The sequence below is a fragment of the Electrona antarctica genome (genome assembly GCF_951216825.1).
Source record: "Electrona antarctica genome assembly, chromosome: 13".
Lineage (NCBI taxonomy): Eukaryota > Metazoa > Chordata > Actinopteri > Myctophiformes > Myctophidae > Electrona > Electrona antarctica.
The window spans coordinates 11,627,720-11,649,853 of NC_136794.1; the positions used below are offsets into that span (position 1 = coordinate 11,627,720).

Here is a 22,134-nt window from a genome sequence, read left to right on the forward strand (position 1 = left end):
TCTAATTCTACGAACTGGAGAGACTGGAGATCCCTGTTACTAAACAGACTCTCGAAGAAATGATTGCTAGCTATTTAACACTTAAAATATAAAAAAATATAAAAAATAAAAAATAAAAATAAAAATAAAAAACGCTTAACGCCCCTTTAAGGGAAAACTTGTTTGGTAGTAGTACTGCATGATAAAAATGGATGCATGAGAGAGGTGGAGTGAGGGATTAGAACTTGCCAAGTTAAACTGAGTAAAATACTAGAATGTGACCGTTTGCATATTGTACAAGTATAGTTCAAAATGTTCTCTCCATGATTATAAACACATTGTGGGCATTCTCCAATAACACGTTGGCTGCCTTCAGGTCCAGAAAAAAGAAAACGAACGAGTCATCAAAATTGTCTACAGGCCAGCAAGGGCAATGTTATGTTTATCTTTCTGGATCAAATGGCTCAAAGACAAGAATTTTGTTTGTGCAAAGACGTATTTACTATTGAGTTTAGTTAGAAATGAAAGATTTCCGAGTGGATACCATCTAAACATATTCACATGCATTACCAAGGTTTGAACTGAACTGAACAAATGAACATAATTCACGTCAGATAGGCTAAACAACCTCTATAATCTAAACCATCACAGCTCGGTGGAATTTGAAACAGGGCGTCCGTCCTATCTGACAGGAAATGACAATGGAGGCCACGACAACATCCTCTAATTACCCAACACGTCCCACTTTCTCTGTGGCCATGGCAACAGGGCCACTCAGCCTAAAAAGAAAAGAATCAGGGAACAGACTGGCCTCTCCCAGGACTCGAAGAAAACGGCTTTGTGATTGTAGTAATTACGTTGAGCTGATCTGGGGCAACTAAGAACAGGGATCAGTGTTAGTTTGAGGGACTGGGGGCATGTCTCTCAGTAATGCTCATTATAGCCCAATCATTATTTGACTTTTTTCAGTATCTGCAAATCTGCAGCTGCATGGTGTTCCTCGATTATTAACCGCTTTCAACCTGCCATCCCTATTTTGGGTCATTATTGGTGAAAATGTTCAACCTTTTCAACGGTTTTCAATAATAGCCGATCCACAACCTCACAACAAGTCGCAATGTAACACACTGTGAGCTTGTAGATCTGCTATTTTTGAAAACGAGGGAGAAATTTGTCAGGAGACAAAATAAAGGAACCTTGACTTGACCTTGACAGTAAGCCTCCTGTTTTTTTATCTAGTTTTCAAAAATAGCAGCTCTACAAGTTACATTGCAACTAGACATGCACGCCTTGCCGAACACACAACTAGAAAAAGTGCTCCTCAGAGCACAGGTCAGGATCAGGAACGTTTGTGATGTTTGGACAAAATGTGTAGGAGTAATATAAACATGTGGTGCTATAATAGGGTAATGTTAAAATTATGGCATTGTTCCTCAACGTAGTGGAAATGTGCTTGTAAAGTTTCACAGCTATTGTGGCATTTTGTTCCAAACGGGCCACACCTGCAAACTTAGATGTCGATCTTAGTCAACCACGATTGAATATAAAAAAAAAATCACACAGATGGATGAGACAGAAAATATCAAGTGACATTTCTTCCTCAGCCTAGGGGAATGTGCGTGCAAAATGTCACAGAGATGGCATGCTGTGTTCATGATTTCAGGCATTTTGTTCAAAATGAACCAATCCTGCAAACTTGGAAGGCAATCTTAACCAATCAGGATGGAATGTGGAAAAATCTGACAGATCCGTGTTGATCACATGACTATAGAGATAGTGTGTACCGCATGGGAGTAATATAAAAAATGTATTTAGCAAAAGTCGGCCTCATGGTGGCCCTATAACAGGCCGTTCTGGAAAATTTGGGGCAGAGCTGGGAGTGTGTGTGTGCACAGTTTGGCAGAGACCGGGCCAACGGTGCCGGAGAGTAGCTGTACAACACGGACGGACGGACACACGGACGGACACACAAACAAACTCACGGACGAACGGACAGGGTGCAAAACATACTCTCTCCCCATGCCTTCGGCCTGGTGGAGACAATACATACACACGTACAGACATAACTAAGGCTGCATACATAAAGCAAGCACCCACCTGTCCTCCGTTAGTGGTGGAGAAGATCCTCATGGTGCCTCCACACTGTTTGATGTACCAGAGGAACCAGAGAGCAGACACCTCGTGGGGTTCAGAGGTCACGTTCACGTTGAGGAAGGACTTGGCGAAGCGGCGGGTCGTACTGGGAGGTGGTGAAGAGGATGGACCAAGAGTTACAATACTATCTCTAATACCCATCAGCAACACCATAACACGTACACAGTTGTGTATACATTACTTTATGTATTACATCGTTGCTGTCGGCCGGAGACCTTGTATGTGCAAATTGGTGTAAAGTAACGAGGTACAATTACTTCGTTACTGTACTTAAGTACACATTTTGAGAATTTGTACTTTTATTCTCTCTATTTATTAGTATTTTTCTTTCTCTCTCTAGCTCTCTGCACGCGGTGTGTGTGTGTGTGTGCATACACGTGCGTGCGTGCGCGCGCTGCTTCGGCTGATTGCATCGGCTGTTTGACAGCTCGTCACCATTGCTTTTATTTTGCATGGCTGTGTTGTTGTGGAACACATACCGGTACGTCGAGATTGTTACACGACTCACCCACCCAGGTGATGGCAATACTAAGTAATCACTGTCTTACCGTGCATGAATTTTCATTTCATTGCATGAAATATCGTTGATAGCTGTTTACTTTCTCCCTCGTATTTCTACTTTATTGAAATAATGTCATCCACATTTGTCCAGTGCATAGCCTACTGCAGGCTTTGTTGACTAGATTTAGAAGACATTTTCAAGCTCTTGCTACTGATCGATTATTTATATGGAGAAATCATTTAACATGCATCTATGTGATGGGTGACAGGACAGCTTGCCCTCACAGAGTGGAGTGGGTGGGGCTTAGTGAAGGGCTTAATATCATGTCTGTTTTGCAATGGCTCTCTCCATTCAAGGACCCCTAAATTAATATGTAACACAAACATTGTCCTAACACAAACATTAAATGCCATTGATAATGAATGGCCAGTTTTACATCAGTCCCAAGCCACTTTTGACAGGATGAAAATCTTTGGACTTCATTTCTTTGTAGGCATTTAGAAAATGCTTTTGATACTTATATTTAATAAGAGCTACTTTTATACTTTTACTTAAGTCATTTTCTGATTGGTTACTTTTACTTAAGTAACTTTCAAGTAGAATAACTGTACTTTTACTTAAGTCAAATATTTTAGTACTTTTTCCACCACCACAAAAAAAGAACCTGTGTTCCAATGGATCGTATGTAATTAATTAGTTAGTAGTTAAGACATTAAATTGGTTCAATATTTATAAAATATGAACCATGTCCCACGTACTCTTTCAGGTCTACAAGCTGTCGCATCGCAACGAATTGTGCAACCTTTGCAAGACACTCTTAGACTCTTAAAGTAGAGAATTCATTAACTAAACAAGAATGACTGAGTCATAACTGCCAGCTCTGCAGCAAGCTGTGGTTTATGAACATCTATAATCAGTGTGTGTGCCGCAGCTGGGCTCTGCCTGAGCTCACGGCTCATAGAGTAATAAAAGGATAGAGACCGAACCGGAGCGTTAGCTCCGCCCCCAAGCTATTCATTCAATAGAAGTTGCTCAGTGGCGTTTTGAAGCACCCGGAAGACCATTGGCAGTGTTGGGTGTAATGCCGTTAAAAATAACGGCGTTACATAACAAGAATACTTTTTTTTGGAACGGAATAACCTAACAAGTTTGCAAATAGAGTAATCTTACTAATCTGTTACCTTTTCCAAAAACAATGCCGTTACTAGTTACATTTAAGACCTATATTACCCTGTTTTTTCTGCTGCCACAACGGAAAAAGAATCCATCTGACACATTTTGCGCTGTTTCCTGAATGAATGGGCTCTCTGAGCCTCTCTGCAGTGTCTCTGTGTCACGGAGAGGTCGACAGGCTGCGAGCATGCACCGTCCTGTGGTGATTGCATAATGATGATGTAATGTACAGGATTCAATGTGACACAGCAGACACACACCTCTTGTTTACATTTCGTTGTTAACACGTGTGCTGACAACGAAAACAAACATTGGGAGAAAACGGATAGTTTATCCTTTAGTAAGGCTGTGGAAGTATTCACACTATTGTTGGATGTATTGGGGAAACGAGAAGATCTACGCAGATCCACAGCAGCTCCACAACACTGGGTAGGCTGCAGTTTTCTTTTGGTTCTTTTTTTTCTCGAGAGTGAGTTTTAATTGTCGGAAAAATAATCTAACAAATTACTTTTCTCAGAAGATAATCTTGTAACATGATGCCCAACACTGCCCATTGGCTTAGAGGCAGCCTAGAGGCAGCCAATCATGAAAAAGTGTACGGTCGCTAGTAGAGGTAGGTGAAACATGTTGTCCAGCCGCTTTTCAAGCAGCTGGCAAAAACACGGAATGTGGACATGCAGGGTTTCTGCCCGACAACAACGATATGTGCCACAGATGAGTAGTGTCCATGTGTTGTGATGTATTTTGATGTACCCAGTTAATTCAAATAAGAAGCAGACTGAGATTGGTGACGTCAGGGTGCCACGCGCTACCTGGTCCACAGGAGTTTGTCGAAGAGCTGTTGCATGGTCATAGTGTCCCACTCCTCGGCATGGGGGGCCCTCCATGGGGCTTCTCTAGGGATCTACAAATCAAAGAGAATTGTTTTACTATAGCTTCGTGGTGAGGAATACAAAATCAACGCAAATTGAGTAAAACCAGAAAGACGTCAGCCTCGTAAAAGATAATTTTCATGCCAAAATGTCTTTAAAGCTAGAGATTCATTATGAGAAAATTCAGGTTGGGATTTGTCATGAATGCAAAAACCCTGTAACGATACGCCCTTTGACTCCCACAGGCTTAGTGTCAAGAAGATGCAGGAAACTTGTCCATTTATTACCTGTTAGGCTGGATTATTGCAATCTCTTATAGGCAGCCCCAACAGATCTGCGATTCCACAATGCTGCTGTGCGTGTACTGACAAGAACTAGGAAAGGAGTTCATATTTCCTCATATTAGCTTCGCTGCACTGGCTCCCTGAGGGAGCCAAATTATATTCTGGATTTTACAGGGAGCCTCCCTGTAAAATCCAGAATATAATATGAAAGCATTCTCCTCACCTACAAATCTCTATAGGCAATAATATGTCAAAAATGAATGACCTTTTTATTTTTTAGGTATTCAGACAGCCAGCAATGGGTAGAACGCAAAATGTTTTGTCTCTGTGACACATCTAGGGGCCGCAGTCTGCATTCAAAGATGTTCCTAGAAGCTTTGTCATTGGTCGAAAAAAACCTGGTCGCAATGACTAACCAATCAGGAAGCAGACAGGCAAATCGACCAATGACAAAGCTTCTAGGAAAATCTTTGAATGCAGATTGCGGCCCCTAGATGTGTCACAGAGACTTACGTTTTTTTGGGAGCATTCTACCCATTGCTGGCTGTCTAAATACCAAAAAAATAAAAAATAAAAAAGGTCATTAAAATTTTGACATATTATTGCTTATAGCAGCGTTAATGGTCAGGCACCATCATGTCTCAAAGAGCTCATTGTGTCCTATTAGGACCTCACTAGAACTCTGTGGTCCATTTATTTGTGGTTCCTAGAATAACAAACCATGGAGCTAACAGTCAGACAAGCTGTTTTTGAACGTTATCAATCAAGCCTGGCCCAATACACAGTGTGCTCACTTTTCCTGGAAAAATGTTTGACTGTGTTCATTGATATCAGCCTCGTTGGAGGAGCAAAGAATCCCTGCATCATACAGTATGTAGCCTCGATACAGTATGCTGGTCAGAACGGCAATACAAATGAAAATGTTGTCCAAATATTGTCTTCGTGGCAAATTACTAAATTTACAACATTCGACAAAATGACACTTACTGATGACAGAGTAGACAAAAATAGCACCATATTATCATATAATGAGAATTAGTGAGGATCAATTATATTATGAAGATGGTCCTTTAAACTAGTTATCATCATCCGCCACTTGCATGAATGCAGACCAGCCTCTCCTCTTTAGCGTAAATAAAAAGAACGTTTTTGCTACTCACCAAAACAAAGGAGAGTTGTGTCATTAGAAAGCCTACTTTCCTTAGTGGACGCACTCTGAGCCCCCCACCACACGTATAAACTGTACTTTTTGGGCAGAAGGCGATTCTTTTCACCGGAGGAAAAATATTCTCTATGAGGCAGTTCTCTGGGCAATATCGGTAGAGGCCGCAGCGGAGTAACTAAAAGTATTTTTTTTCAGGTGGAAACAATATCCCCTTTTGGCCAAAAAGTACAGTTTATACGTGTGGTGGGGGGCTCAGAGTGCGCCCACTAAGGAAAGTAGGCTTTCTAATGACACAACACGCCTTTGTTTTGGTGGGTAGCAAAAACGTTATTTTTATTTACGCTAAAGAGTAGAGGCTGGTCTGCATTCATGCGAGCGGCGGAAGTTGAGAGTAACATAGCTCTAAATGAAACGCATTTAGAGCTATGGATCAGAGCTACATGGCTCCATAGGTTTACATCTCAGCCATGCCCACATGTTGAGTGTGTAGTCCAACTCAACTCATGCACCCCCACATGTTCGGACTCTCCGAACCAGTGCAGAAAGGTCCATGTTCTGGCCTTGAGGTTAACCGTTTTTTATGAACCCACAAAGATAGTGTGTGTGTGCGAGTGTGTGTGTGTGTGTGTGTGTGTGTGTGTGTGTGTGTGTGTGAGAGAGAGTTGATGATGGGTCTTTCCTTACCTCCTCGCCCATCTCATCCATTGTTCTAAACAAGTTGATGAAGTCCATCAGGGCGAAGGGGTTCCACATGGGAGGGAAGGAGCCTTTGAAAGGGTAAGACTTTCCCTGTAGGAAGCACATCACCATCGGCATCATTCAGGATTTGTTGTCAGAGTAAGCAGCATTTACAATCACGTCGCCAAAATGGCTATGAAAATTATTTCACTTAATAAAACAATCTTCAGAGTTTATTGCAAAATGGTCACCTTGGGCTGTCTCTATTTTTTCTGCCCAACTTGTGTAATGCCCAACATTATATGCCTTCAAACCCATCAATACTACATACATTTGTAACAGATTGGATTTCAAAAGAGGCCTGATGTCTGATTCTCTCTTCAAATAAAGTAGGGACACTGCTTTCTGATAATGGCTGTTGCATAATGTTTTACAGCTGATCAAAGATAGCCGATAACGGCTATCTTCTGGTCAAGTCTGAGTGTACAAATGTCCACGACCCACGCCACACCTCTTTCATTCAAATGAACACAGATAACAAATGTATAAGAGGTGATGGTTTGTTGGGTGGTAAAGTGCATGTGTTCAACTTTTTCGTTGGCTATTCAAAAATAGCAGATATACAAGCTCACAGCGCATCACTTCACGCCGTGCTGAGAGCTTGTACACCTGCTATCTTTTTGAACATTTATGAAAAATAGAGAACTACTGATTTACAGGGCATTCGCAGAATCGGCACAGGAAGCTATCTGCAGTATTATCCAACCGTGACACCAGCTGCTGTGTGTGCACTCTGTCTCCTATGAAGCAGGAGAGCCACACAGTGGGTTGCTACGGTACATTTGCCCTTCAGGACCACATGATTCACTTCAACTCTCCTAGACTCCTACTAACAGATAACTGCAGTAGTGTTCCTATGGATCTCACACAGATAGGTATAGAGTTGGACCATGCGACACTGCTACACAGCCCAGCACTGTTCATGGCTACAGACTAGCAATAGGTCTGTTGCCATGGTGATGCATGCATTTGAAGTGTATACAAGGAGAGGAGGGAAAGGGGGGGGGGGGGGGATGACAGCATCTGTTATGACACTCACATGACAGTGAGTAGCAGGTCAACCTTACTCAAATTAACTGCCATTTCTAGAGATATAACTGGTACAGTATATCTATCAGGGCTTAAAGCCAAAAACAATCCCAAGACTGAAAATGTTTTTTTGCAAATCTGCACTGATCTCATTAAATGACCCCTATGAGATCCTCAGGACTGAAATCAGTCCCCAGGACTGAGAACTTTAAGCCCTGATATCTATACATTAAAGAAAAATGTCTCTATTAACAATCTTACCCGCCCCCCCCCCACTCACGTTATTCAATATGCTGACTCATTGTGTAACGACTGTAAAATGGTCATTAGTATAACACACTAAAGCTGTGCTTCGAACGATGATGTCATGTTGGCCTGTTCAGTGATCTATCCATGCTGCTCAGATGCTGTTTCGTGTTTACGTTTACAACTCATGGCACCTCAGAAAGAGGGGATCGAGCAGAGGAGGCAAAGCCTTCTTGCTCTCTGTTGCCAAAGGTCAGCAACTGTTCTCTTACTGCGATCCTCTACGCAACTCGCGTAGAGGATCCGTTGCTGCGTTGCGTCGGGTGTGGGATCGTTCCCAACCGACCAGACGACGCAAGGCACGGACTGAACGCGAGAAATGTCTCTCCCCCTCCGTCGCTTGGCGCTTTCTGCGTCGATTATGAAAGACTGTAAAGTGCTTTAGGTGGAGAAGTAATTAGGCAAACCTTTGTGTGTTTAGTCACTTAGCCACCCCAGCATCCCAATTCTATTCTGGATTCACAATCTCAAAATGTTTCAAAACTGTATTGACAGGGACAAGGCGAAAATGGAGGAGAAAATGATCAAATCAACTGGGGAAGTTTGGCCGGGCCATCGTGTCCACAGGGCAAATCATATTTTTTGAGGTACAGAAGGTCAACAGATAAATGGCATTTACTCAATAAGATGTCTGCTGTGAAAAGGGTTCATTGCTAACCTGGGGATACTTGGACCACACAGTGTACAAGCAAAGACACTTTCAACTAGAAAAAGTACCCTTCTGGGCACAGGTCTCCACCAGGAGGATAAGACTGTGTGAGATGTTTGTCAAAATGTTTAGGAGTAATATAAACATGTTTGCCTTTGATGGCAATTGGATGATTTGAGGCATTTTGTTCCAAAAATGTGTTTAGCAAAAATCAACCTGTTGGTGGCGCTATATCAGACCAATGTGAAAAGGGTGGTCTATATTCCTCAGCCTAGTAAGAAAATGTGTGAAAGATTTCACGTAAATTGCATGCTGCGTTCATGATTTGAAGCTTTTGTTCAAAACGGGGCAATCTTGCAAACTGTGAAAGCCAATTATAGCCAATTAGGATGGAATATGAAATATCGGACAGATCCGACTTGAGCACATGACCATAGAGATACTGTGTAACGATTTGCGAGATTTTTGGACAGAATCTGGAGGAGTAATATCAAAAAATTTGTTTTACAAAAGTCGGCCTCCTGGTGGCGCTATAAAAGGCAGATGCGGAAAATGCAGGTCAAAGGTTTGTCCTTGGCCTCTGGGAGTGTGCATGCAATGTTTCACGCAGATCGGTGCAGTTTTAGGTAAAAAAATGTGAAAAGCTGCCTCATGGTGGCGCTATAACAGGCCGTTCTGGAAAATGCGGGGCAGAGGTTCATCGTTGGCATCCAGGGAGTGTGTGTGCAAAGTTTGGCATCGACCGGGTTAACGGTGCCGGAGATTAGCTGGTAACGGACGGACGGAAGGACGGACGGACGGACGGACGGACACACACACACACGGACGGAGTGCAAAACATACTCTCTCCCCATGCCTTCGGCCTGGTGGAGACAATAACCCTGTGGAGTGTGGACATGTTTAACTACATGACATCTTTACGGTTGCCAATTCAACCATGCCATAACCTCTGCCAATCTTTCTCAATCTCTGATAAACACATCCCTTATTAATCAATGACTTTCTCCATTCCTGATAGCGCATTAATAAATTCACTGCTGAGAGGGCTGTATAGCTGCCGTTAGGACAGTGGTTTGCTGATAAGGGAAACCAGGGCTGGCCTTTTGGATTACAATCTGCTATAGAAAAGCTGATTATCCATGTGGCTTGCTTGTACAGTATGCTAACGCTAATTACACTAGTGTCCACTGTCCAGTGGAGTAGCATGAAATGCAGGGGTCAAGCTATCTAAGTGCACACTTCAGCCTCTACAGTTCCAGTTCACTGAAAGAGTTTCTTTGTGCCACATGTGGGGATTAGTGCTGTTGTTTGAAAGTTAATTCACAGACTTATCTAGGCCTATCTTGATTTTATTCATTCGAGTAAGGTTTTGGCTAATCCAAAGCTACTTAAAACTCTAAATACACACAAGTTATACTCCAATATCACTATAAAACCTGGGCTTATCAAGGATCAGTGTTGTGAATTGCGTTTACAGGTTAGTTTGCCACAACGTACTGTAGGAAAAGACATCAAAGGCTGCCTTAAGAAATGGTGGAGAAATTAATGCATGAATGCAGTTGTTTGACTAGAGTGTTTAGTCTCTTCTAAATCTAAAACTAATACAGTACATTTTGATTATGTAATTAGCTGGGTAGTAGTGGCAGTCTCTCTGTAAGTATCTATGTGTGTTTCTAATGTGCTTTTTTCTAAACTACAGCAACTTTATCACTCCTACTCCTCGACACAACGGATGCTAAATATAGGCCTGTAAAAGTCATCCTCAAACCAGATGTTGATCAAACCAGCTGAATGACAGAGAATGCTTAAAATAGAACTCAAGTGCTTCAGTGATCCGTTTTGACCTACTTTAGGCATTGAGTACAGTGAGTTATTATACTGCCTCATGCTACACACACACAAACACACAGACATGTGAACATACACGTCGTGTACACAAACATTTACACACATACAAATGCACGTACATAAAGGGGAGCTCTGTGGAGCGCATATCTCTGCCAGGCTGGGTTGCCTTGGCAGAGTTATGTATAAGTCGTGGGTCGCAGCCAGACACACACAGACAGGGGCAAAATCATAATGTCCACCTCCCGGCCTTCCAGCCTGGTGGAGATAATCACAAACATACAGTTGATGCACACAAAAATATTATATACAGTACACACAGACAGTCAAGACACTGATAAAGGTTAGCAGCTTTTGATGAGGCACGTTGCCATGGAAACCAGCCTACAAGGGAAGCATGTTAAGTGCGTACTGTATTAGTGTGTATGTGTCTTTGCTGGGAGTTTAGGGGGGTAGTAACCAGGGGTATACACTGGTCGCTTCACAATGTAAAACTAACTAGAACTGCATAACCATGCATCTTCATTTTTGTTTTTCCACTAAAACTTAAGACGACAAAAACTAAACAATAAATAGTGAATTTCTAACTAAAACGAATTATGCACACGTAAACCTAACTAAGATGAATCAGACTAAAAATAAATATTTCATAATGCTGGTCAGAGTGTGTCTGTGTGTGCATCCGCACGCGTGCATGTGTCATTAAAGTAGCGTAACTCCAGTTAAAAATAATCAACGAAACATGATAGTGAAATTAAACATGTAATAGTAATTAGTGAAATTGCACTCACAGAAGTTCCCATACAAATGGATTTGATTGGCCATTGCCGTCCCATCAAGTCCATTGCCAAAATATATATTTTTGTTGGTTTAATAGTTTGTGCACAGCATCAACTTCCGGTACTACCAAGGGGCCAGTGAGGCTATTCAACGTTGAAGCTCTGGGCCCTAGTGGTAGGAGGAGGGACTACAGGCGGACCCGTGGATTCTTGACCGGGAAACCCCGTGCATCTGGGCTTTAACATTTGACCACCAAAATGTGGTGGTCAAATGCGGAAGTAGACGTTCTGAGACGGTACTTCCGGCAGTCTTCCGGGTGCTTCAAAACGCCACTGAGCAACTTCCACTGACATGAATAGCTGGGGGGGGCGGAGCTTCGCGCCAGTTCAGTCTCTAATTCTCTATCCTTGTATATACTCTATGGGTACTACTGGGGAAGTAGGTCAAGTCAGTAGCACACTGCTGTTAGAGTACAGAGCACTGACCACAGAGCGGTGACTGCAGCGCTCCTTAAACCTCTCCATAAAGTTGAGGCTAGCCTGACTGCTTCATGTCCATGATCCCAAGATTTTTAAAGGCAAAGCACAGAAAATACAGAATATTGAAACAATATCATATGAGAGGGCGTGCTATTCTGGGTGTTGTACTGTACATGTATGAGTCATAGGAATGTGTGTATTTTGTCTACATGTGCGATATTAATACCCCACAGTAGCACAAAATCCACATCCGATGTGTGTTATAGAGTTCATAGTCTATGGCTACACGTGTGCAACGTCTGTGAAATACAGTTAGGAAGCAACATGAAGCATAATAAAATAAGTACATTTTGCCCCTCACTCATGTACACATACACACACACACACAAACATGAACGTGCACACATACAGACACGGGAAGCAGCTGGCGCCAACAGTCCAGTGATTTACAGTGGGAATGGAGTTGGTTGGCTAGGGTACATGGCAGCAACAGTAAGGAAATTGAATCAGGTGCCTGTGTAAAGGACAGTGGTTCGCCCACCCTAATAAGATATGGAGGAAGAAAAGGAGCCATAAAGAAAGATCTTCTTGTTGCCCTCCTGCAACTCTCTTCCCTTTCCCTCTCCTCGCAACCACTCAGAAGGGAGAAACAACATTAGACAAGCTGTCCCCCAGGCAAAGATTGACATCTCCAGTTGCTAGCACCCTGTGGCCTGTGCTAATGCTGTGGACAAGGGGGAAGGGTGGGGAGGGCTACGACTGGTGAAGAAGCATACTTTTGGGACAAAACTGTTTTTAAGGTAAACCACACCAATTCAACTCATTGAGTTGCAATGAGTTGCATTGGTGCGGTCTACCTTAAAAAACGTTTTGTCCAGCCAGTCACCGGCCACTCTAGCTCATATGTTCTGGCACTGCACTAAACTAACATCATATTGGCAAAGTATATTTACATTGATTGATTGATTTATTAACAGTTTGCAGAATTACAGTACATTTTTTATTATGTATTGTATTTGGAACATTTACACTACCTGTCACTATTTTTTTTGTCATTTTATATCACTTAATTACTCATTATCTGCCAATGATATTCTGAAGTTATGTCATATACAAAATGCCTAATAAAAACAGTATTAAAAAAAAAAAAAAAAAAACGTTTTGTCCCAACCAGACCCTTTGGAGTGGTCTGGGCTATATAATGGTTGAGCCCCACAGCAGCTTTTAACATTGGTCCGGTTGCTATGGCAACGCCCCGTCACCACCAGCTATGGGACGTAAAATCTGATCTCCGTTTAACTCGGTTAGAAGCAGGATTTTCAAACCTCCATAAGTCGGAATCCAGCAGAGCTGTCCATGGTGGATCTTCTGCCATCCAAAATTCGGATGTAATTTGTGCCTTTGTAGCACGTCGCATCCCGACATGTAAACGTTTCTGGCGAGAGGTAAACAGTGTGTGCTTGTGCCAATGATACTAAAGTGTGTTGAGTGTGTGTGTGGGGCGGACGCGGGCAAACTCCTTCTCTTAAAGTGAACGCGTATGGTGGCACTTCATGAATGCTAACAGCTAGCCGGCAGAGAAAGAATTAAAATAGTGTTGTAGACCACTACAGACAGCTAGCGTAGTGGTCTACTCTGCGCACCTACAGGCTCAATGTAGCCTCAGTCTGTCGCAGGTTCGAGTCCCAATCCTGATGGCCTTTGCTGCGTGTCATTCCCCATCTCTCTCTCCCCGTTTCCTGTCAAACTACTGTACTATCAATAAAGGCATAAAAGCCCCAACATAAATCTCTCTCTCTCTCTCTCCTGGCTTGAGTGGCTTCCTAGCACGCAGGTGAGCACAACAGACCCTAACATGGTCATGATGACAAGCAGACACAAAGCTGTGTCTTAATTATCTGCAGAAGATAGTCAATAGTGACCAGAACACAACTCCCAAGGCTCAGGGATTTGTCAAGGTCTGACATATGAGTCATTATTCAGTGTACTGGCTCTGGGAAAGGAAAAATCACTTTAAAAATCACAAGGTATGGGTTGCACTGTCAGTTCATGGTCATGTGCAACCGACAAAGGAGATGGTCAAAATACGTACTCACATTAACGTAGTGCACAAGGCTCTCCTGCTCATTGACCTTGTAGGTCTGGACGCCATACTCTTTGGCCAATCGCAGGATGCGGTTCTGTGTGGGCCCGATATAGGCCCCGCCCAGATCGACCCACTTTGTCTGTTTATTCTGCATTAAAACGTAGCCAGGACAGAAAACAAAACATAAAAATGTGTATTATAGAAAGCTAAAAAGAAAATAATAGTGTAGACCAGGGGTTTTCAACAGGTGGTCCAATGGTCCTTGACCATTCATTTGATCATTTGATCAGGATTTGTTGATTTTTAAACCAGGGAACTGAATGACCTGGTGACCTATGATGACCATCCATGTAGTCGTTTACTGACAAGTTGGAGGTCAAGAAATTCCACAGAAAAAGTTGAGTTTGAATCTCAAGAGGGGGAAGTGCATTGAATTATCATTATTATCAGAGTCATTATTATTATTAGGAAATTATTAGTAGTCAATGGACCATTGGTTGAGAAACAGTGGGATGTATGTATACACATGGGATGCATAGCAACTAGCAAGTGTTACAAATGCACTAGCCCATTAGCCCACCCAACACAACAGTGCAGGTCCCCAGGTTGATTCTAAGTCAGGGTGGTGGTCCCTCGCCTTGTTCACAATCAGTTGAAAACCCCTGGTGTAGATTTATGGACAAAGGAAGACAGCAACTGCTTTGTGAATATAATAGCTGCAGGCTGTTACCTGTACAGTGAAGGTCCGTCCACCAACCCGATCCCTAGCCTCCAGAACTACAGGATTCAACCCTTGGGCCTTCAACAGCTTAGCTGCACTCAAACCTGCAGACAGGGAAGCAGATGCGGCCGGTTACAACAGTATATTTGTCACATACTGTATTATATGTTCTCTATTTTCATCTTTATTTCCGTGACCTGGCCTTGATTTGTCTTCAGGACTACCGGCTGAGCTAAGGAATGGGGGATTAAAAGACAAAAGATGGCGACGTTTTGTTTCATTGTGTGCTTATTTTAGGCTAAAGGTTAACCTGGTGGTGCTGGGCTTGTGATAGAATAGGAGAGTAACATGGCCAAAATAATACTAAACCAATGGCTAACAAGATTGGGGAAGATAGAGGGAACTCCCTCTAGTGTTGTGATCGTGGACTTTGTTGACATTCAGGAAGGATTTTGACAGGTTACATGGGTATCTAGTAGGGGTGTAACGATACATTTTTTTTTTATCACTTAGATTTTTATTTTTTTTGAACAAACACACAATGATAAAGGACAAACACAGCACAAACTAACATGAAAAACAAAAAATAAAAATACAATAAAGTCGACAATGCATATCAAATCTTGCTCAATACATCACATATTCCTAGACATATTCTGGTGTTCCTCATTCCCCCATGCCCTCATTGCTCATGGTCAGGTCATTGAATATTGTCCATTTGGACCATTTGTCCTCCATTCGTTCCTCCTGCAGTCTCAGGCGATGTGTCAGTTTCTCCATGAGCTGCATCTCCTGAATCAACTCCTCCCATTGTCCCTGTGTTGGAGGCTCCTTCTGTCCCCATTTCCTTGTGATAGCCTTCTTTCCTGCCGCCAATAAAATGTTTACCAGATACCTATCCTCTCCTCGTATCTTTCCCCCCATCAAGTTTCCTAAATACAGGACATCACACTTCATAGGCACCTCATAACCCAACACCTTTTGTATCTGATCATGTATCACTTTCCAGAAAGACTCAATTCTGGGACATTTCCAGAACACATGTGAGTGATCCACATTTACATCTCCACAACCCCTCCAACATTGTATCTGTTGCTTCAACTGCTTGCTCATAATTTTTGGTGTTATGAAAAACCTGCAAAGATTTTTCCAAGAGAATTCCCTCCATATCCGCGAATTGGTAGATGATTGGTGCATTTTCCACATATGAGCCCAATCTTTTTCTGTAATTTCTATGTCTAGTTCTGCTTCCCATTTCTTTTTAATATATTCTGTTGAATGACTGCCACTCATCAAAGTCGTATATATTGCTGATATAATTCGAATATTTTTCCCCATATTTTTAATAATTTGGACAATACCATTCACTTCTATGGAGGGCTTCCCTTTGACTTCCTTAATATAATAATCCCTTAGTTGAAGATACCTGAAGAAATCATGTTTATCCAACATGTATTTAACACTCAAATCTGTGAAACTCTCCAATGCCCCATTTTTCTCCAAAACACACCAGGCTGTCATTCCTCTATTGCTCCATACTTTAAAGCCCTTATCATGTCCTGCGGGTTTAAATGAACTATCAAATGCCATCCATTTTAAAACCTTTATGTCCTCTTCAAACCTATACTTTTTAACAATTTTAAACCAGATCTCTAATGTAAATAGGGTGATTGGATCAATACGGTGTTTTATTTTCTTAAACTTTTCTTTGTCTCCTATAATATTCTGTATTGGATGTTTGTCAAATTCCTTTTCCATATCCTTCCATTTTGCTATATAATTTGGTTTACACCAACATCCTACATATCGTAGTTGGGCCGCATGATAGTACATTTTTAGATTGGGAAGACCCATGCCCCCTCCCTCCTTTGGGAGTTGAAGGGTCTGAAATCTGACCCTTGGCCTCTGCCCGGCCCACACAAACCTAGAAATCATTCTGTCCCATGTAATAAATTGCCCTTGGGGGACCTCTACCGGTAAGGACTGGAATAGAAAGAGCAACCTGGATAATACATTTATTTTAACTGCCTCCAACCTTGAGTTCAGGTCTAGTGGCAAAGTAGCCCATCGTTCAATATCTCTTTTTATCTCCTGATTTAATTTATCGTAGTTGGCTTTATATAATGTAGACAATTTTTTCGTTATGTTTATACCCAAATATTTAATACTTTTTTGTTCCCAATTAAAGTTGAAGGCTTCCCTTATAGATGCATTTGGTGCATAATTTAAAGCCAAAATCTGTGTTTTGGCTATGTTGATCTTGTATCCTGACAAACGACCAAATTCTTCTAATACCTTGCTTAAAACAGGAAGTGAGTCATTTGGTCTCTGGAGGAAGGCAATTACATCATCGGCAAAAAGTCCTATCTTGTGTTCGCTACCGTTTACCATCACACCTTGTATACCTTCATTGTCTCTCACTGCTTGTGCTAAGGGTTCAATAAAAAACGCAAATAACGTAGGCGAAAGACAGCATCCTTGCCTAGTCGATCGTTGTAGGTTGAATTTCCCTGACAAGCTCCCATTTATTTTAATTCTAGCCGTAGGTTGTTGGTATAATGATTTTACACATTGTAATGCTTCCTTATTGAACCCAAATCTTGTCAATACAGCATAAAGGAACTTCCAATTGACCCTATCATATGCAGCCTCTGCATCAACACTCACTAATAAAGTGCTTGTTTTAGTCCTCTGTGCTTGGTCTACAACATGTATAGTTCTCCTCACATTGTCATGAGTCTGGCGATTGATTATGAAGCCTGTCTGATCCTCTTCCAACATCTCATTTGCTATGTCTGCTAACCTCCTAGATATAATTTTGGTGTATATTTTGTAGTCCACATTCAAAATAGATATGGGTCTATAGCTCCCACATTGCTCTTTATCCCTTCCCGGCTTTGGTATTACTGAGATTATTGCTTCGGACCAAGATGGTGGTATTTTATGTTTTTTCAGGGTCCAATTAAAGGATGCTACTAGCATAGGTACCAACTCTTCTCTGTACATTTTGTACCACTCCACAGGGAACCCATCACTTCCTGGTGATTTATTATTTTTAAAGGAACTAATTGCCTCCATAATATCGTCGGCTGTAATATTAGCTGTTATTATACGATTCTGCATTACCCCTATGTGTGGCAGGTCCAACTGATCTAAATACGTTTTCATTTCTTGTTCCTCTGCCTGTTCGGGCTGTGTATACAGCTTCTCATAGTACCGTTTAAAAACCCTCTCTATTTCCTCTGGTTCAGTTGTTAGTTCCTTTGTCTCAGGGTCTCTAATCTTGCTAATATTGGTCAATGCCTGTTGTTTACGCATACGTTTAGCCAATAATTTAGTGGCCCTTGCCCCGGCCTCATAATAATTTTGCTTAACATATTTACTTTTCCTTTCAATCTCATCTAATTGGGCATCCTTTATTTTAACTTTCAAGTCTTTCATTTTTTTATATAGTTCTTCATTTTTTGTTTTCTGGTAATCCTGTTCCAGTGCCCTTAAATCTTCATTGTTTTTCTTATAAGATACTAATTTAGCCTTTTTCACTAGTGCCGTCTCCACTATCAATTTACCTCTCATGACAGCTTTCATAGCATCCCATACCATAGTCGGGTCCACTTCCCCATTGTTATTTTCCACAAGGTATGTGTTCAAATCCGTCCTGATTTTCTCTTTTCTCTCTTCACTGTTCAACATACCCATATTAAGTCTCCACGCTGTCTGCCTCTTCCTATTATTTAAACCAATTTTCAGAGAAAGTGGGTTGTGATCCGATAGATCCGCCCCTCCTATCTCACATTCCCCAACTCTGTAACTATCTCCCATGTTCACAAAAAATTGGTCGATCCTAGAATGGACTTTGTGCGCAGCCGAATAGTGAGTGAAGTCCATATCTGTCGGGTGGAGTCTCCTCCATATATCTACCAGTCCCATCTCACTCAGCGATGTGTTTACAAATTTAGCTAATTGCGTCTTGCTTCTTTTCTTACTTGTTGTATCTTTTTTATCACACAAAACCACATTTGTATCACCTCCTGCAATCAAAATACCATTTGTTTCCACAGCTATAATGTCAAACATGTACTTAAAAAACTTCTTATCACTTTCTGGTGGTGCATATATATTTACTAAAGTTACCGGTTCATTATCTATTCTTCCCTTCACAATAATGTACCTCCCTTCTTTATCTTTAATCTCTTTTTCAAAATCAAAGTTGACTGTATTAGCTATTAGTATTATAACTCCTCTTCTTTTTCCGTTTTTGAATGAACTATAATATGAGTTCCTGTATCCAAATCTTTTTAGTTTCTCATGCTCAGTTTTGTTTAGATGAGTTTCTTGTAGGAAAAAAACCTGCATGTTTTCTTTTTTCAATTTTGACATGACCCTTTTTCTCTTAATTGGTGAATTCAACCCATTTACATTCAGCGACATTATCCCCAACATATTAGACATTGTTATTCCTTATAGTTCCCTTCATATTTGTTTTCTGCCTAGTCATATTATAGTATTTGCATCCGCTTGTCGACAACAAAAACAAAAACAAAAAACAAACACATAGCTTCCAAACACGATGTAAAACATCCGTGACCCTTAAACCCTCATAACAGGGTGAGGGGATAGTCCCCATCTTGTATGGGGGCCCCTCCCTAGACAAACTAGTACTAATCTCAGCCTGTGAGTTTCCCCAGTGTCTAGCCATTCCCTACCTAATAAAGCAAATCCTTCCAGTTGGTACATTTTAAATGCAAAATAATGAAAGAAGCCCTAGTATCTAACCTATTCCCTACACAGAGTTGGCAATGTATAATCAATGAAACAAGCCAAAAAAACGACCACTTGGGGTTTCAATCCTATTACAAAAAAAAGAAAGCAAAAAAAGATCCAAGTGCTATATCTATGGCACCCTCTGTATACCAATAATAAATCAAAGTGCTATATCTATGGCACCCTCTGTATACTAATACTAACTTTTTTTTTTCCTCCTTTTATCCCTTCCTTTCTTTTTTTAAACAAAACAAAAACCTTCTTCGCTTATTCTTCCCCCCTCCCTCATTCAACCCAACTCTATGTTACCTCTTTTTACAGCAGAAATCATGTTCTATTTCCTTCTAAACATCCGTAGGTTGTCCTTAGCTCTCCACGCCGCTCCTCTCCTCTTCTCCACTTTTCTCCACTCTGGCGCCCGCTGGTGATTCTCTCCTGTACGTCGTCGTTCTCTCTCCGTCCCCGTGTCTCTCGCACCCTCCGCCTCCACCGCCGCTGGTGCGCCGAGTCCCGCTGTCGAGTCGAGGCTGGATCCTCCCTCCATGTAGCCTCTCTCCTCTATGGCCTGGGCGACGTCCTCCGCACTTCTGTACATTCTCTCACCGTCAGGCCACTGTATCCTCATCTTCGTAAACGGCGTCTGGAACCGGATTCCTCTTGCTTTCAACATTCTTTTGAACGGAATATAGTCTTTTCTTTTTTTCACAACTTCGGGTGGATAATCATGATCGAAGCCGAGCTGTTTGTCTCCTACTTGTATCTTCGCCTCCCAGGCTTTTCTTAGCACCATTTCCTTTGTCTCGAACTGAAGAAAGTTTGCCACAATGGACCGCGGAGCTGCAGTTGGGTGAGTTGGCTTCTGTGACAACGCACGATGCGCCCTCTGCAGTTGGAGCTGAGTCCCCGCTGGTAGCTCTAGCTCCGTGTGGAATAACTGCTCCAAATACCTAATTACAGAGGTTCCTTGTTCACTATCCTCTGGGCAATTGAATACGCGTATGTTGTTCCGTCTTGATCTGGCCTCGGCATTCAATTGTCTTTCTTGTAGTTGTTCAATATGTTCCACCATTGTCATCATGGCCTCGGTCGCTCCCGTCCTCCAGTCCTCCACCTCCGATATCCGTGTCTGCGCCTCGGCCATGTTCGTCCTCTGCTTAGTCACCTCTTCCTCTTGTTGTTGTAGCTCCCGGTCCACTATTTTACGATAGTTTGTGAATTCTTCCTTCATTTCCCTCTTCAGTTCTTCTTTAAACGTTGCTAGCTCCTGTTGTATACCTTCTTTAAAAGTCTTTAGCTCTCTGGTGATATCAGCGAGCCCGGCCCGTATCACTTCGGTGTAGTTCTCCGCCATGCTGGTTTCGGCGTTTTCTTCCAGTCCACTCCCGTCGTTGTTTTCTTTAGTTTGCTTATCTGCTTTATAACTTCGAGTTATCCTACGGCTTCCTTGTTGTTCACCACTCATTTCTCGTCATACCTTTTTCGTTTTGAATCTGTTTTTACGTGGTATTTTTAACTTATTTTGACCAACCTTGGGGAGCTCGCTAATCAAGCAGCTCCTTCCTCCACCATCCTACCGGAAGTCCCGTAACGATACATTTTAACAGCGATACGATACGTATCACGATACATGGTTGACGATACGATATGATACATGGACGATATTGGTTCATTATGGTGATCTGATACGATACAATGATTTGAAATCGATACAGTAACTATTTAAAATACATTGTCATTATTTTAAACTAAGTAATTAAACCCATCTTTTTCTTTTTTCTTCAAAAAAAAATCCTAAATAGCACGCACAAAAATGTAGCATTGATGATCGATTATTTTCATAGCAAAACGATTCGATACCGATTATTTGCATTGCAAAACTATACGATACATAGTCAATGTTGCCGTTTTCATTTCGATATACTTCGATTCTTGAAATTAAAATCGATTTGCAGTTACTACTGTATATCGTTACACCCCTAGTATCTAGTGAATCTTAGTCTTAGTGAATGGAGAGTGAAGTAACATGTGGGAGAGACGGGATGGAATGAATGGGAGGGAGAATGCAGTGCAGGGCTGCAGTAGGCACGAGAGGCACACAGGCAGACCAGCTGACATGCTTATCATGTGAGGAGAGAGAGAGAGAGAGCAATGCCTAGAGCTGGGCTTTCACATCTTCACTGACTGACTGACTGACTGACACATTTTCCACACACTGACTTCAGGCAATCTGTCTTAACTTTAATTCAATAAGACATTACACCAACCCACACCACTGTGTGCGCACGCACGCACGCACGCACGCACGCACGCACGCACGCACGCACACACACAAGATTAGCATCGTAAAAGTGGTTCTGTTTTTTGTCAGTCCAGCAGTCATTCGAGAGCCTCTTTCACTGTGTGCCAAAATGAGAAAGAGAGGGAAGGGAAGGCTGTTTACGTACATGTTGTTTATAATAAATGAGCAATAAATGACAGCATTTTTCTCAATGACCAACCATGGAACAATTTGAAACACAAACAGAACAAAGGGGTCACTTGCAGTAAAGACGCCATATGAAAGTAAATTCGTGAGGGAGAAAGAGAGAGAAACAGGGAGAAGCCAAAA

General features: G+C 41.9%; 1 protein-coding gene and 1 long non-coding RNA gene across 2 annotated transcripts in view; both read right to left on the bottom strand.

Moving 5' to 3' along the window:
• The window catches only part of LOC306934828, a 130,166-nt gene that overhangs the window by 40,864 nt on the left and 67,168 nt on the right, over positions 1 to 22,134 (bottom strand). The gene's annotated exons all lie outside the window — the stretch shown is intronic.
• The window catches only part of LOC306934802 (amine oxidase [flavin-containing]), a 42,296-nt gene that overhangs the window by 9,213 nt on the left and 10,949 nt on the right, over positions 1 to 22,134 (bottom strand). The window contains exons 2-6 of the mRNA XM_079517594.1: positions 14,772 to 14,866; positions 14,052 to 14,189; positions 6,814 to 6,918; positions 4,621 to 4,712; positions 2,077 to 2,218 (exon numbers count right to left, since the gene is read on the bottom strand). Of these exons, the coding sequence (XP_079373720.1) occupies positions 2,077 to 2,218; positions 4,621 to 4,712; positions 6,814 to 6,918; positions 14,052 to 14,189; positions 14,772 to 14,866 (572 nt within the window). The remainder of the gene's footprint in view (positions 1 to 2,076; positions 2,219 to 4,620; positions 4,713 to 6,813; positions 6,919 to 14,051; positions 14,190 to 14,771; positions 14,867 to 22,134) is intronic.